The sequence below is a fragment of the Brienomyrus brachyistius genome, chromosome 2 (genome assembly GCF_023856365.1).
Source record: "Brienomyrus brachyistius isolate T26 chromosome 2, BBRACH_0.4, whole genome shotgun sequence".
In the NCBI taxonomy this organism is placed as follows: domain Eukaryota; kingdom Metazoa; phylum Chordata; class Actinopteri; order Osteoglossiformes; family Mormyridae; genus Brienomyrus; species Brienomyrus brachyistius.
In genome coordinates this window covers 970,433-989,256 of record NC_064534.1, presented here as the reverse complement: position 1 = coordinate 989,256, position 18,824 = coordinate 970,433, and the positions used below count along the sequence as shown (strand labels likewise).

Sequence of the window (18,824 nt, the reverse complement as noted above, 5' to 3'; positions counted from 1 at the left end):
ATCAAAATAATCATCTCAAAATGAAGGATAGTAAGGCTGGTGGCAGACAGGATGGTTCTCTGTGAAGGAGCTGTGATGTTGAAGATCCTGGAGGACTCACACACGGGGGGTGGATGGAATCTTCATGGGGGGTGGATGGAATCCTCATGAAGGACACAGATATGCAAACCGAGCAGGATGTCACCCAGGTTCTGCTTCTGCTTCCAGAACTATGGTAGGTGGCTCAGTACCCACCTGGACAGCTACCCTACCCTTCTAGGTGTCTGACCCAGTGCAGAGCTGCTCCCCTTGTTACATGACCGCCTGCCCAGAAAATCCTGCCCAGTGGGGTGGTTTTTCAGGGCCAGGCTGTCCAACATGCTCTGCCACACACAGACACACAGACAGACACACACAGACACATACGCAGACAAGCACAGACACATACGCAGACACACACACAGACACATACGCAGACAAGCACGCAGACACACATAGACACATACGCAGATGCACACAGACACACACGCAGACACACATACAGACACATACGCAGATACACACAGACACATACGCAGATACACACAGACACATACGCAGATGCACACAGACACACACACGTATGCAGACACACACAAACGCAGGCACGCATGCAGACACACACACAAATATGCAGACACACATACAGACACGCACGCAGATACACACAGCTGCATACGCAGACACATACGCAGGCACACACACACAGACACACACACGGAGGCATACACAGACACACACACACGGAGGCACACACACACACACACATACGCAGACACACATACAGACACGCACGCAGATACACACAGCTACATACGCAGACACATACGCAGGCACACACACACAGACACGCACGCAGATACGCACACAGACACACACACACGGAGGCAAACACACACACACAGGCGCACACACACACACACACACACACACACACACAGGCAGACATGCACAAAGACACATTTTAGCTTCCAGTCTCTGTCTCTCCCGAGGCTCCAGCTTCCATCATGATTTTCTTGTCTTGGACGAAGTGACAATCGGACAGTGTGAGAGAGGCCACTTGCCAGGGAAGAAGAGGAGCCGTTTATATTCTACTGCCGTCTTTAAAGGAATGAGAGAGGATGAGAGCAGCTGGGTCTCTCTGCGACACAGCTGGAAATGTCTGCTGATTTAAATACCATTGTTTCTCTCTGTGATCAATCAACAAAATAAATCAAGCCAATTAAAATGTTGTGAGAAAACATTTTTTTTTAATTACAGATGCCACCTTGGAGGAGAAACTGGGGATGATGAAGCAGTTAGTAGCTGGCAGGGATTTCAGCGACTCATGGACAAGCTGAGAATGAGCGAAATGCAATGATCAAGCAGGAACACGTGGAGCAGCCCGTCCCGGGAACATCATGGAGCAGCCCGTCCCGGGAACACGTGGAGCAGCCCGTCCCGGGAACACGTGGAGCAGCCCGTCCCGGGAACATCATGGAGCAGCCCGTCCCGGAAACACGTGGAGCAGCCCGTCCTGGGAACACGTGGAGCAGCCCGTCCCGGGAACATCATGGAGCAGCCCGTCCCGGGAACACGTGGAGCAGCCCGTCCCGGGAACATCATGGAGCAGCCCGTCCCGGAAACACGTGGAGCAGCCCGTCCCGGGAACACGTGGAGCAGCCCGTCCCGGGAACACGTGGAGCAGCCCGTCCCGGGAACATTATGGAGCAGCCCGTCCTGGGAACACGTGGAGCAGCCCGTCCCGGGAACATCATGGAGCAGCCCGTCCCGGGAACACGTGGAGCAGCCTGTCCCGGGAACATCATGGAGCAGCCCGTCCCGGAAACACGTGGAGCAGCCCGTCCCGGGAACACGTGGAGCAGCCCGTCCTGGGAACACGTGGAGCAGCCCGTCCCGGGAACATCATGGAGCAGCCCGTCCCGGGAACACGTGGAGCAGCCCGTCCCGGGAACACGTGGAGCAGCCCGTCCCGGGAACACAGCTGCAGACGCCACAGATTCCCATCAAATCATGCGACTTAGTCACTTTTTTAAAGGGGTCACATGACGTACACGATACAAAGATGCAGCACTTCAAGGCCTTGAAGGCTGGCAGTTACTGGGATTTGGTTCAGTGTCACAAGCTGCAGGAGACCCTGCTAAGATGTAAGAATGACAAGAAAACTTGAAAGACAGTCACAGCTGTAAAAGCTGCAGCCTGAAAATATAGGGTAAGATATTTCAACAGCTGTGAAATGAAGTGAATACTGGTAAAAATGCAATGTAACACCATTAATTATGCAGCACCGTGTGGCTGTGGGAGATGGATGCACACATGTACAGTGTATTGATGGGCTGCCAAAAAGGAGCTCTTCAATCTTGAATAAAGAGCGTGTGAATTGTGCAGTAGTGTTTGTAGTGATTAGCATTAGGAGTTAAAAGCTTTGACCGCAGTGGGATCTGTGGTTCTGACCTGTGGGCTGGTTTAGAAAAGGAAGACATCTAACACGGTTGTTTAACACGCTGAATCATTCATGTCATGTACTAAATTAACCGTGATCACATCTTTTACCCTCATTGCTACACTCATTGTCCTGGTCTGAAGGATTCATTTAAGCTTTTGTATTTAGTGTAACATGACGATTGAAAACATGACGCTTGAAATGATGGCTTTACTTCTACTTTTGGCATGAAAAAAATCAATCAGAGAAGGTTATGATGAGATAATGGCTACAAAATCCTGACAGCCTCAAACTGATCTACGTGACCAATGTGCATATGAATAGACTTCATGTGTGGGCCAGTCTCCCAAACCCACATCTGGTGAAGGCAAACCGCCCCAAGGCCTCCACAATGCGTTGGTTTGTGAAAGCGCTACTCACTAACGTGAAAACGCTGACATCACTCAAACTACAGCCTGGGAATTGATGATGGATGCTGGCCGATTGGTGGCTGTAACTGCTACCAGCTACGAACCTGTGATCCAGGACTGGGACTAAAAATCAGCCCTGGACTTTTGTGCATAAATCAAGGGGTCATTATGAATCTTGCCGATGGGGGAGAGATCCCCAAGTGGGAGGGGTAACCCATGACAAATTCTGCCAGCCCACCAGAAGAATGCCCCGCATGACAGATACACAAGGCCTCTGCCCTGTGTTATCAAAGGGCGGCGCCACACCGAGCAGAGCATGAGTACCTCAGAGGGGCAGTGCAGTAACATCAGTGCCAAGCTGCAGGTGTCTAAGTAGGACGTCAGACTAGAGAATCTCTGGCCTCTGCAGTGTGGCCCTGTTGTGTATAAACTTGTATGTTAGGGACTGGAGCTGCTTTCTGATTTTGGGTCTGCACCCTCTGCAGCTCTGTCACATTAAGCCTTCTTAGACCCCAGCCGACTCCATGTAAATGTTAATTGCTGAGCTGCTCTGCTGAACAAATGAATTGCCTAATTGAAATAATGTCTCCTCTTTCCACATCAACACCATTAACTGTTTGAAGGGGGCAGGAATTTGCATAACCGTCAGCCTATCAGGATGAAGATCCCGATTGATGCTGAGCTTTAACCGCCTAACATGAAACAGTAGCACCTTTTTCATTTTAATGTTGTTCAGTGCTTCTTTTTGGTGGGTAATTAATGCCATCATTGCCATCCCCTGGTCATACCCGGCAGCAGTGCCAGCCCATCACGGCCATCCCCGGACCACACGCAGGGCACATTCGGGACAGCTGAGCCTTACGCCTGCCATATATATATATATTTTCTTTTGGGGGTGTTTAACCTGCATCCTGTTACTTGCATTATGTCACTAATAATGAACATTTTATCTTACCAACACTTAGTTTGGAGAATGGGTCGCTCAAATTAAAAATTTTCTTTTTTGTTTCAGACGGAGGGAACCTGTGTCGAGACAGGTAAAGCGTAGAGCCTGACTGGACCGGATCCATATTAATTAGGACCGGCCTGGTCCCATATCAGGAAACACCTGTAACCACACTATCCTCGACCCAAGACTCTGAGTGTTGTCCAAGCCGAACAGGGTTGAAATTAAAGTAAGGTGGAGTCTTTTTCAATTTTTCATGCTTGCTGTATAAGTTTGGATTTTAGTGAAGTTTGTGGATTTCTGTGATTTTTGTGTTTGTAAGTATATTGATGTAATTGAGGTGTAAGTAAGGTTTGGAAAGAGGCTAGCTGTGTGTGCCGCATGGCTAAGGTTCCGAGCATGGGGACCCTGGGGGTGAGACTGTCCACGGGAGGAGCCTGTGGGGTGACCATTGCTGGTCGTGGATGGAAACTGGGGGGAGGATCCCAGCGTTCCGTCAGCTGGTGGCTGCCCGAGACGTTGGAAAAGTCCATAATGTTAGTGGCGCCACTATCTCTGGGTGTCAAATTGTGAGATTGTGTGGGAGGGACGAGGATGCGAGGTGGATGGTGAGACAGAGAGCAGGCAGCCAGAGATGGGTAAGATCCGGGAGAGCTGATATTCCTGAGTGAGAAGGGGACCCCTGAGAGAGGCAGCCTATGGTGGGATCAACCTAAGACAAGTGCTGTCAGATGGCCTGCTCCATGAGGTAAAAGCAAGCGAGGAGTGCTGTAAGAGACCAGTAGATCTCTAAGGCATTCTGCTGCAAGGCCATTCAGTGCTTTATAAGCTAATAGAAGTATTTTGTAGTCTTTTGTAGTATTTTGTAGTCAATCTGAGACTTAACAGGACGCCAATGAAGGGAGCATAGAACAGGGCTAATATGATCAAATTGTTTAGTGTTTGTAAGAACTCTGGCTGCTGTATTCTGTACCAGCTGAAGTTTATGTAAGGATCCAGATGGGAAACCAGAAATGAGAGCATGACAGTAGCCCAGTCTGGAAGTTATAGAGGCATGTATTAGTTTTTCATCATGAAAGGAGAGCATCTTCCGAAGCTTGGCTGTGTTTCACAGATGGTATAACACAGTTCTAGTAATACTTTGTATGTGAGCATCAAATCATACATCTGAATCAACCAGAAAACCAACATCTCTAACCACTGTGTTAAGCTGAGTAGGAAGATCACTGAGGTTGAGGCTGTCAAACTTATTTTGACCTTTAGTCCACCTACCAGTAATTCTGTTTTTTTCTGGGTTCAACATTTTTTGCCATCCAACACCAGATGCATAGTAGACAGTCTTCTGACCGAGAGACCTGAGATGCATCATTTGGTTTAACAGGTATGTATATCATCAGCATAACGGTGGAACCCAAAACCCTGATTTCTAATAATGTTACTGAGTGGTAGCGGGCCCAGTACTGATCCCTGTGGGACACCATATGTCACTTTAGTAGGCTTGGAAGATTCATTGTTCACATAGACAAACTGATAAAGATCAGTTAAATAGGAGTAAAACCAAAAGAGGATATTATGGTCCACAGTATCGAATACCGCAGTTAAATCTAGTAACAGCAACAGAGATATACAGCCAATCATTCAGCACTTTGATTAAGGTTGCTGCTGTGCTATGGTTTGCTCTAAGTTTAACAGGGTAGTGCTAATCAGTGATGCAATATTCCCCACAACTACATAGACCCAACAGCTGTAAAAACTCTGCAATTGTATGTACAGCATATACCCCACACAAAATATACCCCACAACAACATACACCCCATGTCACGATCTGGGGTGAGCAGACAGGCGATCGTGCGGGTCGGCTGGTAAGGAGCAGTCGGACAGGCAAAGATCGGGGCAAACTCCGGGTTTATTTAGGGAACGAAGACTATAAACGGGGACCAGGCGGGTTACCATCACCAACCACAACAAACTACAATGACGGACAAGGGGAACAGGTCAGACCAGGACTTAAATACACAAAGACTAATCAAAGGAAGCGGACACAGCAGGAAACGATCAGGGTAGTACACGTGGGTAATCAGGGGGCGTGGCACACACGAGGAGCGGACGAGCCGGGCATGACACCCCACATACACCCGTGTGTTTCCTGGAATGTCCAGGCTCTTGCTGATTATGGAAGGCAGATGGATGGATGCGTGGAGAGTCATGTGGGCCTGAATCAGACAACTCACACCCTCAGCAATTACTGTTAATCTGCTTATTATTATGCCCCATTTCAGAACTGCTCATCACTGGCATGCAGTGTAGTGGAAGCATGAACATAATGCATAGAAAATGCTCTTTAGGAATCTTTAGGAGAATGTCACGCCCTACATCCCTTCCCCCTCTAACGAGCCACAGCTTGTTTCATCTTTCCTCTCGTTGCAGCCCTTGTGTGGATCACCCCAGCTGCCTCTCGTCTGCTCCCTCATCAGTGCTGTATATAGTGCCTTCCTGTCTGGAGCTCCCCAGTCTGGTCATTGTTGTTGCTGCCTCCGTGTACTCCCCAGTTTGCCCTGTGTTCCGGTCTGATCCTTCCTACCCCAATTTGGCCCCCCTGTGGTTCCTTTCTTTTTCACTTGCTTGTAGTTTTGTTTAATAAATGCCCTTTTGATTTTTCCCATGCCTGCCTTTGCCTGTGACGTGACAGAGAAACCCTACCAAAAACACCTGGGCATCTCAAAGCTGCACCACACAGCATCATCATTGGACCTACCTCCGCCCCCTCCACCGCTCCCCCATGCAGGTCCCTTCTTGGAGATCCATTAGCAGGTGTCACCTAACTTGGAGAATCTAATGATATTATTCCCTTTCAGCATGGTGCCCCACCAGCATAAAACACTTCACTAAAATTAAAAACAAATCAACTGAGAGGTCGTTATAAGAAACGGTTGATGTGTGTCTATCAATTGTCAGCAATTGTATGCACTGTAACAAAGGGAAAGATTCAACAAAAAAGTACAGCATTTTCTAAATTAAACCCATATGACAAAAAGCAAACTAACACATTAACAGTTTCCCTCTTTTGTAGAGAGAAAGTCCTCTCCTCCAGCCAGGATCACAGAAAGCCCTCTCCTCCAGCCAGGATCACGTAAAGCCCTCTCCTCCAGCCAGGATCACAGAAAGCCCTCTCCTCCAGCCAGGATCACAGAAAGTCCTCTCCTCCAGCCAGGATCACAGAAAGCCCTCTCCTCCAGCCAGGATCACAGAATGTCCTCTCCTCCAGCCAGGATCACAGAAAGCCCTCTCCTCCAGCCAGGATCACAGAAAGCCCTCTCCTCCAGCCAGGATCACGTAAAGCCCTCTCCTCCAGCCAGGATCACAGAAAGTCCTCTCCTCCAGCCAGGATCACGTAAAGCCCTCTCCTCCAGCCAGGATCACAGAATGTCCTCTCCTCCAGCCAGGATCACAGAATGTCCTCTCCTCCAGCCAGGATCACAGAAAGCCCTCTCCTCCAGCCAGGATCACGTAAAGCCCTCTCCTCCAGCCAGGGTCACGTAAAGCCCTCTCCTCCAGCCAGGATCACAGAAAGCCCTCTCCTCCAGCCAGGATCACAGAAAGCCCTCTCCTCCAGCCAGGATCACAGAAAGCCCTCTCCTCCAGCCAGGATCACATAAAGCCCTCTCCTCCAGCCAGGATCACAGAAAGCCCTCTCCTCCAGCCAGGATCACAGAAAGCCCTCTCCTCCAGCCAGGGTCACGTAAAGCCCTCTCCTCCAGCCAGGATCACAGAAAGCCCTTTCCTCCAGCCAGGATCACGTAAAGCCCTCTCCTCCAGCCAGGGTCACGTAAAGCCCTCTCCTCCAGCCAGGATCACAGAATGTCCTCTCCTCCAGCCAGGATCACAGAAACCCCTCTCCTCCAGCCAGGATCACGTAAACTCCTCTCCTCCAGCCAGGGTCAGCATATCGTTATTCCTTTCTATGAAAGCTTTGTGCTGTTGCCAAACACCTGTGTTTGCGTCTAGGGCAGTGTTTCCCAGTGAGTAGATCTGCTTTAGCAGCAGTGTGTAAACTGGGCCAGCAAAGCACTGCACACTTCAGAGCATGGGGCCAAACTGGAGATGTACTTTAAGTCACGCCCCTTGCTAGTCATGTGGGGAACTGCAAATGTAAATGAATGGAAAGGTTGGGTGATTGTTCACCAATCTTGTCCTGCTTTGTGTAGAAGGGATTCAGGTAAACATAGTATTTATTAGGGGAGACAGACACTGGGGAACACGAAGCAACAAGCAGAACTGGCCTCATGAGGTTAATGACATTAATGACCGGACTGGGGAAACATTTAAGGAAATGTGCTTAAATACATTGGACTAATTAAAGACAACTAGAAACAGCTGATAAGAATTGGATTCCACAGGAGGTAAACGAGGAGGCATGGCACACGGGGGGGGGGGGGGTCAGAACGAGATGTGACAAAGATATGGACCCTTCCATAATTATTGGCACCCTGGTTAAAATGCATCACATCATATATATATACCTATACCCTGGTAAAAGTGATGGAGCCATGCATTACTGCCTGAAAGTTTCTAGGCATAAAATATAAATGGAGAAAATGTTTCAGTTACATTTTCTTCATAAGAATTTCTAGGTGTGCCAGGTGCTGTGGCTTTTTGCGCATTAATTAAAAATAATTTCTTGATGAGGGATTTTTTTCCTCAGAATAAATTTACTTCAATTAAAGGCTGAGATTTTTTATTTATTCAGTGTGAGATTAACCCACTAAAAGATGATTTACTTACAGTATGATGCCGTACGCACACTGACATATACTGCTGAAGAATGAGATGTACCTGCAGATGCAGGCTGATGTGTGATATGCACGGAGATGGTGACACTGGCTTGGCTGCTTTCCAGGACTAACGGTATAACTGAACAGTCAATAAGACCACATGCCACCTATTACACCCCCGCAGAGGAACACGGAAGGCCGGGAACGTCAGCTGCTGCTGCTTACAAGAGGCAGGCTGGTAGCACATGATTTCATCTTTCTGCTGCATTCTCTGTGGTAAACTTTTAATTACAAGAACATTAAACATACATAAACTCATATAATTTCTTTGCCTGTGTGATATGCAGCCAAGGTCCTTTGCAAATTTGTACAAAACTTTTTTGTTCCTCAGAAAATTATTTTCAGCTTTCAAGTCATATAAATAATTAAAATTCACCAGTGTTCACATGGAATTTCAATAAGTGTTTAGCCTGTGGTGTGTTCAGAGAGCAGTTTTAATTTACCTGCGAAAGGCATTAAAAGTAGCTTTTAGTTATTCCAGCGCCAAATCCACAAGGATGGTGTGATGTGCTAGTAAACACAACATGGGCATCCGGGTTAAGCCTGTTGGGCACTTTGAAGCCTGACGTCTAAGTCGCTTCTCTCCAGCTCTGTGTGTGAACATGTGTGCATGTTTCTCTGCCTCTGGCAGTGTGACGTAGCGCAGGGCTCCCTACTGCCATGAAACAGGCTGAATTCCTGTTTGGGCAATGATTTTGTCTCAGAGGAATAAAAGACTGGCCAGGGCCAGTAACCTTCTCTGTGAAGAGGAGCTGTGAATCTCAGCCAGATGCTCATGACATGGGTCTGAGAGAGAGGAAGAAACAGGAATAGGAAGAGAGAGAGAGAAGGGGAGAGAGAGCTGGACAGAGAGGGAGAAAGAGAGAAAGAGGGAGAGTGAGCAGGACAGAGAGTGAGAGAAAGAAGGAGAGGGAGAGAAGGTGGGGAGTCTCCTTGCTCCCTCCGTTCCTGTGCTCACAGCAGGAAGCATACTGTGCATGTGCCCATCCTCATGCCATCAGTCCTGATGCCACCAGCCTGTTGTGGGACAGTATCACCAAACAGGGCCTTCAGAGCATCGAGCAGGACCTTCAGAGAGCCTAGCAGGGCCTAAGAGCACAGAACAGGACCTAAGAGCACAGAGCAGGGCCTAAGAGCGCTAAGCAGGGCCTTCAGAGTGCCGAGCAGGGTGTAGAGATCTGCACACGGGGTCTGCACAGACACAGTCAGAACCATGTGGCACAACAGCCCTCACAGCCCTGCGCAGATATCTGCATGCGGGGTCTGCGCAGACACAGCCACAGCTGCTTTTCCTAATAATTCACTCATAATCCTCACCAAACACACATTTAAATCACAGCTGGTAGAAATTCTCAGGAATGCTTTTCGGAACATTTTGATTGCCATGTTTTTATAGTTTTTGGCATCATTTACTTCCAGGACATTTTCTTCAGTAAAAAGTGGAGTTAATGTACTAAACCCAGAGCTGGCTGTAAGTTTAAAAATAAATTTAAAAAAGTTGTAATCATATGTTTTTATTTAGAAAGGTACACGATACACCTTAAAGAACTGCTTCGTAAAAATTGCTCTTCCCAAACGATCCTGAAGGTTTCCTCCTGCCTCTTTCTATAGCCTGGCACCTCATCTTCTATGTTTTTGAGAGATTTATTATGATCACACATATAATACAAACTCACATTGGGCAGTAAAGACCCTAATTGGGAGAGAGAGTGAGAGAGAGAGAGAGAGAGAGAGAGAGAGGGGATGGAAGGAAGCAGTGACTCTAAAGTCTCTGTTATCCCTAGTCTCTCTTGGGTTCCTCCATGCCAGCTGATCTAGGAACAGTTATATAATAAGAGAGGAGCCTCTCTCTGTCAATCCCTGCTTTTCCTAATTAACATTCAGCTGGAGGAGTCGGCTGGCTGCTCACTGGATACCTGCATCAAATCCTGCCCACGTGACACAGAGCAAATCGAATCACACTGGATGGGCACAGATGGGGGGAGTTGGCAGACGGAGAGGATCACCCCCCCCCCCCTCCACAAATACTGTCTGTCTTTAAATGGCCTGTACCACCTAGATTTGTTTTGTCTGGTTTTATGTAGTTAATGCAGCATTTAGGAAGCATTTTGTGAATCCCTTATCTGACACGCCAGGGCCAGTAACCTGAACCTGCTCCCGATGGGGCATGAGGAATCCCCTTGGCATGACTTCACACAAACACCACTTTGCCGTAGGCAACAATTTCAGTTTCCATTCGATGGAGAGACCTTCCATTCAATGGAGAGACCTTCTATTCGATGGAGATACTTTCCATTCAATGGAGAGACTTTAAATTCGATGAAGAGACCTTCCATTCAAGACCTTAGCAGGAGAGCAATGAGTGATGCACAGAGAGGAGATGACTAGGTACAAGACGGTGAAGTTTACACAGAGTCCCCACAGAGATATGATTACAATCTGTGTGTGGGTGTGTGTGTGTGCAAGTATGTGTGCATGTGTATATGTGTGTATGTGTGCATGTGTGTTTATGTGTGTGTGTGTGTGTGTACATGTGTGAGCAGATATTAAGGTGCTGGATTCTTTTACTGTATTTAAGTGAAACTGAAATTTATATTGCAGAACTTGAGGGCAAAGGTACATCACTCCATCTCCCCTTAAGGCCAAAACTAAGATTAATTTTTCAACATCAATCACTGTTTCAGCTTGGTGACTGTAGACACAATGAAACAGAAGACTTGCACATCTATTAAAGACCCAACCTGGATAAGGCAGAAGTGAAAACCAAACCTAGAGCTCAATATAAAACCGAATTTGCTCCAATGTGACACGCATCCCACCGCAGCTGAATTTCACTTATTGCTTAAATTGTAATTCAGGCAGAAACAGAAAATCTTTCACAGGACTGCCATCGCCTTCATTTGTGAAGGACAGAAGCAGCATCAGTCACATCGTAGTCGTCATGATCGGGTGGAACGGATGATGTGAGAGCAGGCATCAGAGCAAATGGGAGAGGATGAACAGCACTGGAAAGCGGCAGGATTTCAGGGGATCAAGAAGGGAAGCCAGGGCAGGAGCAACCTTGAGGCACAACAACAGTGATGGAGCTGGGGAATTCAGGGGTGGGAAGCACTTAATCACAGAACTAACAAGGGAGCAGACAAGAGGCAGCTGGGAGTGGTTACCATGAAGGCAAGAATGAGAGGGGAGACAGAGCAGCGCAAGGGAGGAAACAGGAGGGGTCAGGCAGACATGGTGGGCAGGACATGACAGCAGCATAAAGCTTAGCAGGATGCTTCCATCCCAGTGGAGGTCAGTGGACAGGAAAGTGCACCATTTACATATCGTACCAGCAGTGGAAAATCCGTGAAGAGCAAAGCACTGCACTTTATATATGTCGTCAATCCATCCGTCCGTCCATCCATCCATCCATCCATCCATCCATCAATCCATTCATCCATCCATCCATGTAAGTGCATGTTATTAAGAGTTACGGGGGTCCAGAGCTTATCCCGGAGGCTATGGGTGCAAGGCAGGGAACATCCTAGGATGGAGTGCCGACATCACATTGCGCACTCACACACTCTTCATTCACACTGCACACTCACACATTCTTCATTCACACTGCACATTCTTCATTCACACTGCACACTCACACACTCTTCATTCACACTGCACATTCTTCATTCACACTGCACACTCACACACTCTTCATTCGCACTGCACATTCTTCATTCACACTGCACACTCACACACTCTTCATTCACACTGCACGCTCACACACTCTTCATTCACATTGCACGCTCACACACTCTTCATTCACACTGCACGCTCACACACTCTTCATTCACATTGCACGCTCACACACTCTTCATTCACACTGCACGCTCACACACTCTTCATTCACACTGCACGCTCACACACTCTTCATTCACATTGCACGCTCACACACTCTTCATTCACACTGCACGCTCACACACTCTTCATTCACACTGCACGCTCACACACTCTTCATTCACATTGCACGCTCACACACTCTTCATTCACATTGCACGCTCACACACTCTTCATTCACACATGCACACCTATGGGCAAACCCATAACAGTGTCACCTATTTTCACTACATCTTGCACGGTTTCAAATCTGAATTTAAAAAGAACCTATCATCTAAACGCACAAGGATTTTACTTGTAAGAGAAAGATATTTAAGGTGGTGCAGTGGTTAGTGCCATCGCCTCACACTCTGAGACCAGGGTTTGAATATCTGTTTGTGTGTGCTGTTTGCATGCTCTCCCCATGGTGTTGGGGTCACCAAACTACCCATAGTGCACACTGTCCCAGGTTGTTTCCCGGACAATTCCAATTTACAGAATCGAGACCAAGCACAGGGAAGCAGCATCCGGTTTCTATGCTCCCTGTCTGCGGAACAAGCTTCCTGAAGACCTGAGGTCTGCTAACAGTGACAGCACATTTAAATCAGGCCTTAAAACATTACTGTTTGCTGCAGCTTTTCAATGGATTAAATCAGTTTAGTCATCAACTGTCACTACAATGTACCTTCTTTTCAGTTAACTATTTGTTTGACTTTTTTTATAATTTATTTATTTTGTCTTTTAAATATGATTTTAATGTATTTTATTTAAATATGTTCTTGTAATTTTGTAAAACGCTTTGAATTGTGCCGTATAAACAAATTTGTCTTTCCCTGCACCCACAGCCTCCGAGATTGGCTCCAGATTACCCCCCCCCCCCCCCACCACCACCACCTCCCCCTTCGACCCTGCATAGCACAAGTGGGCACAGAAATTGGATGGAAATACGTATTTACTGTGAATGTTTCAATTAGGATCACGGGTGCAGGAGAGAGCCAAATTAAATATTGGGGAGTACACTTCCCGCATGCCTTCCCCAGCACTGACGAGGCCCGCAAATAATTATAGGATACATATCAAAACAGTTACTGCTAGGCTTATTAGAATTAATTCCATCAGAAGGTAAAAAATAAAACGCTTGATCTGGTTAATTAATTCTTTTCATATGACAGAAAAATCCTATTTAACTTATTAACTCAACCATCCAGCAATTTAACTTTTCAGAACCAGAGAACTTATATGCAATATTTCATTAGCCAATTTATAAACATTATTTTAACATTATTTTAACATTATTTTACATTTTAACTGATGGACACGAATGTGAATAAAGAAACAAGTCTTTGCCCTTGTCGGTACAAACGCCTCTCAGAAACAATTCAGAAACGCCAAGAGAGCCTGTGCCAGTTCACAATCATAGCAGCTCCGCCAAGTCAAATCAGGAAAATGGTTTTACCTGAAACACACAAGAACAACGGCCTGTCCCGTTAGGTTGTGGATCAGAGCCGGGCTCAGCCTGGCCGCCGGGGGGGGGGGGGTTGGGGGGGGGGGGTTGTGTTCCGCTCGCGGGGCAGGCACCCCGTCTATAAACACACGCGCGGCTAGGCCGGCTCTGATTGGCCGGCACCGATACGAGAATCACGTGGTGCACAGACACAAACAGCGTTGTAAGGGGACAGCTCCGGAATAGCAAGCGGGGAGGCTGCCAGTGCATCGCTGCGAGCTCGCCAGACGAAAACCATAAAAGCCCACGAAACGACGCGCTTCGCTCTCTGCTAACGTAATGCATTTTAGAGTAAAGAAATAGGTGCGATCCCTAAGTTCAGAGGAGCCAAAGCCCGGAATCTACTCCCTTTATTGTAACATCATCTTTATTGTCGGCGCTGTCCTTTCTCTAGCGTTGGATGTGGCACTCTTCATCAGCCGTGCGTTTGTAAAAATCCCGACAGCACCAGCATGGGCTCCAGGCTCAGCAGACAGAGAAGTCTGGACAGCGGGGTGAAATTCCCCAAGCGGAGACGCCAGCGGCATGACAGCTCCGGGGATACCGAGCGGAGTGGGAGCCGGGCTGCCGGAGACTTTCTGTTCACGTCGCTGATGCTGAGGTCGGACAGGCTGCCGGGGATGCTGCGGAAGACCAACCACAGCCCATACGTGCGGAGAGTGGCGTGGATCCGGGAGATACAGAAGCTGCTGCGCGGCTACAAGGTTGAGCAGGCGGTGGACGTGCTGAAATTACTGAGGAAGGTGGGGATTCGCCGCCCGCATTACTGTCAAAGGCGCCGATCAGGCAATTTACGATATAAAAAAAAACTGAAATGTCACATGAGCATGCAGAACTGCAAGTGTCTCGTTTCGAAAAACTAGTCTTTCATTTTGACCCTTAACTAGTTTTTGATGTGACAAATGCCCTCCTGCGTTTGGAAAGGGGGACGTCAACCGCAAATCACCGTGCATGAACCCAATAAAAATGTGAATCCCGGACAATGGCCACAGGTTGCTTAATTTAAACAGAATTAATAAAGGGTGAGAGCTGGGAATAAGCGGCTGAAACTCTGCTAGATAAACTTAAATAAAGGACACAATCCAAATCTGTATACCTACAGTCATATGTGTGCATATATATATATATATATATATATATATATATATATACACACACACACACACACACACACAGACAAACGGACCCGCGAGCGTGACTCTGGTCATCCAGAGCTGGCTGACTGATCACTGTGTTTACAAACAGCATACACACTTGCTGCTGCAGGGACCATGCGGGCTGCTCAGAATCAGGGTCTTAAGCTGTGCAGATCTGCTTGGATACTGAGTAAATGCTCCCTCAGACGTGCCCTGAAATGCCACCTAAATAACAGACTGAGAAGCATAATTGTGCCACTGATTGTCATACTGTTGTTCACATCAACACAGGAAGGATTCAGCTGTCAGATTGGTTCCGCCTTCTGGGCGCCCGTGGGCCTCAGAATGGGTTTTGTGTGGAAGGCGGGGGGGTGACAGCTGGGCCCCAGATGCCGGTTCGAAAGGTGCAGGCAGCCCGTAGCGGCCTGGCTGTCAAAGCAGGCTAAGCAACCTGAACCAAGTCCACTTCAGCCTAAATTCATCAACCAAAATTTATATGTTGTCTCTGAAATGTGTCTGGGGAATCCAGGTGCTATTTGCAGGTGCTATTCCCCCCCCATCCCACTTAGTAGTTTACCCGACCTTGCGGATACTGCCAAAGCACCTTTTTCACGGTAAGCCAGTGAGAGTGCGTAGGTGGTCGAGCTCCAGCTCAGAGCTGCGCCGCTTGAAGGCTGAGAGAGGAAAAAAACACGGAGTAGAAGAAGAAGAAGAAGCCCCATCTGCTGTGCTCCCCCCACCCCCCATGGTCCTCACAGGGGTCCTCTTCCGTGGGCGGGACGAGTGCTGGTTCCCAGCCGGGAGTCTCAGTACAGCCCCATTTCCCTCTTTTCCTGAGAAACTTCTACTTCAGGGCCTCATGTTTTCATAGCCAGGGTGGGGGGGGGTCTGTGTTCAGGTTGTTATGAGGTATTCTCCCCCGCCCCCCCTGCCTAGAGCGCAGCACCCAACCCCAGTGCACGCGCTCCTTGCTGGGCTCTGCCCCACACCCTGGGCGAGTCCCGAAAGCTTCTCTGCTCAGCGGGAGGCTCCTCACCTCGTCAGCAGCCCATCCCAGGCTGCCTGAAGCCTAGACTGAGAAGATGTGCCCCCCACTCCGGCTTTCATCACACCCCCCCTTGCCACAGACTGGCAGCTGGGTGGGGGGAAAATAATCAGCACCTTCTCCGAATTAATTTGAGTTTCAGTTGTTTTTTGGAATCTGCTCTCGGTTCTGTCTTGTCTTTGAGTCTTCCCCTACTCATCCACCTATGATCCATCTTTCTGGGCGTCGCTCCTGTCCTCTGATTCCCTTATTAGTCTTTGCCATCCGGCTGGACTCGCGCAGGACCCAGTGGGCCTCGGTCCTGGCATGGCCTGGCTTCGCCTTGGCTGCCGCCCAGCCCGAGTGGGGCTTCCACATCCTGGCAGGCGGTTATGACATCATCCTGGCACAGAGTGCACAGAGGGGCAAGCCCCCGCTTACCCTGGCAGGCGTCCGGCAGTCTGCCATTACACACTTCCTGCCATCTCTGGGATGACAGCGTGGGCTTTACTCCCAGCCTTTCCCAAAAAACCGTGTGATGCTGCAGGGAGGAGGTGCACCCCTGTCGTTGGTGTTGTGTGGCTGGGCATGAGTGGGTGTGGCTGTAGCCTCAGACGCAGGCCGATAGGGCACTCATTAGCATCTACGTGGTGAACCATGTCAGGGTATGAGTGCTTCAGCCGTTTACAGAAAGGATGTGGAAAACGTGACCATTGTGAATCCAGTGTGCAAGTCCAGTGACAGGGTTAGTCATGGCGGCCAGTGTGAGCAAAGCTAAGGACCCATAATGCCCCGCTCTGCCACGAGACGCTCTGCCCGCTCCCTGATTGCGTGGCCCTTTGTAGCACATGCCCCCTTTTGCTCAGGGTCTGCAGACCTTTGCTTGCCATGGCAACTGAGAACATTCAAAAAAGTGAACCAGACATAAATACAGTGGACATAAAATGCGTAGACACCCCTGGTAAGATGCCAGGTTTTTGTGATGTGAAAAACAACAGCATGATAAATCATTTAAAACCTTTTCCGACCTTTAATGTGACCCGTAACCTGTACAATTCAACTGAAAAACAAACAAACATGTTAAAGGTGTAACAAACATGGTTAAAAAATATAAAGAATAAAAAGTGTAGGATGCGCTGGTTGCATAAGTGTGCACACCCTTAAACGAATACTGTGTTGAAGCACCTTTTTATTTAATTACAGCATTCGGTCTTTTTGGGTAGCAGTCCATCAGCATGCCACTCTTCCTTGCAAAAGCACTCTGGCAATCTGTCAGGCCGTCTCCTTTGCCCAACCCTCAACCCACAGAATTTCAGTTGGATTTAGGTCTGGGCTCTGACTGGGCCGGCACCAAAGCTTTCATTTTCTTCGGGTGAAGCCATTCTTTTGTAGATTTGCATGCATGCTTGGGGTCTTAAAGATGAAATTCCTCTTCATCTTCAGCTTTCTAGCAGACACCTGATGGTTTTGGGCCAAAATTGGCTGGTATTTGGAACTGTTCATAATTCCCTCCACCTAGACTGAAGCTTTGAAGTTTTGAAATGATTTATCGTGGTCTCTTTTTTTTTACATCACAATAACCTGGCATCTTAACAGTGGCGTGTGCACTTTTTATATCCACTGTAACTGTTATGAAATAATATCCTAATCTTTCAGACAGAAATGCTCCTCCAGCTGTACCAGCAGGTTATGGTGACATCGATCATTTTATTTAAAGTTCTCGTGATTGTGTGTGCAGTGAAGGGCAGCCTTAGGTAAGCAGCTGCCTACGGCACTGTCAGGCTGTGAGGCTTGCCTAGCATTACCACATGGGCTTCCACTAGGGTTGTGAGTGTGCCCTGCGATGCACTGACATCCTGCCCCTGCCTTGTGCCCGCACTGGACTGGGATCCTGACCCTTAGAAAAGGCTTCATGCCTTCTGTAAAATTGGACTGCATACGCAGTTAGTGAAGATGCTCAGGCGTGACACAGTGGCTCACACTTTGGGTTGCGGATTTGATTCCTGCTCTGTGCACTGTGGAATGGCAAGGCATGTGTGTGCTTGTGCTAAGCCATAATGAGCACCTACTGCCAGTGGCCCCAGGAGGGACGAATCACGAGCTGGTGGCAGGCTGTTGTGGCAGCCAAGTCTTTTCAATGCGTGACCCGAATGAAGGCTTTCTCTTGTGGTGGGGACCAGCAGAAGGGCGAGTATAGCAGAAACAGCAGATCATTATAATAATGATGGTTACGGGAGTAATGTGTCATGAGCCAGAGAGCATAAGGGGCTGGACAGCGGCCAGGCCAGTCAGAGTCATACTATGTTCTGTCTTCTGTCAAAAGTGTCTACAGCAGGTATCATCACACCGTTCAAAGCATTTGAACATTATACGTGCTGTAGTTACTTGAGTCATGTCATGTCCATAAGTCTACTAAAATGTTCATAAAAGTTTTTTTTTGCCTGGCATGAGAGATATGCGTCAGAGATGCCTTCCTATCACACATCAAGCTCATGGGGCTATGGCAACTGCTCTATGAGGAGGCCAATGGCAGGGCGTCAGGTCTATGAGGAGGTCAATGGCAGGGCGTCAGGTCTATGAGGAGGTCAATGGCAGGGCGTCAGGTCTATGAGGAGGCAAATGGCAGGGCGTCAGGTCTATGAGGAGGCCAATGGCAGG

The 18,824-nt window shown here is 48.2% G+C and overlaps 2 protein-coding genes across 15 annotated transcripts in view; both read left to right on the top strand.

Annotated features, from left to right (window-relative positions):
• Positions 1-8,541, top strand: part of ggt5a (gamma-glutamyltransferase 5a) — a 33,645-nt gene extending 25,104 nt beyond the window's left edge. The window contains exons 12-15 of one of the 14 annotated variants that reach the window (XR_007383804.1): positions 3,884-4,046; positions 5,141-5,198; positions 6,508-6,629; positions 6,873-8,541. The gene's annotated coding sequence lies outside the window, so the exon portion shown is untranslated. Of the gene's footprint in view, positions 1-1,278; positions 2,231-3,883; positions 5,199-6,245; positions 6,630-6,872 lie in introns of all 14 variants that reach the window. The other 13 variants (XR_007383791.1, XR_007383792.1, XR_007383798.1 and 10 more) reach the window with 13 other exon arrangements.
• Positions 8,542-14,168: 5,627 nt separating this feature from the next.
• The window catches only part of lrrc75ba (leucine rich repeat containing 75Ba), a 32,967-nt gene continuing 28,311 nt past the window's right edge, over positions 14,169-18,824 (top strand). Inside the window, exon 1 of the mRNA XM_049002382.1 lies at positions 14,169-14,749. Coding sequence (XP_048858339.1) covers positions 14,459-14,749 — 291 coding nt within the window. The 5' untranslated portion in view covers positions 14,169-14,458. The remainder of the gene's footprint in view (positions 14,750-18,824) is intronic.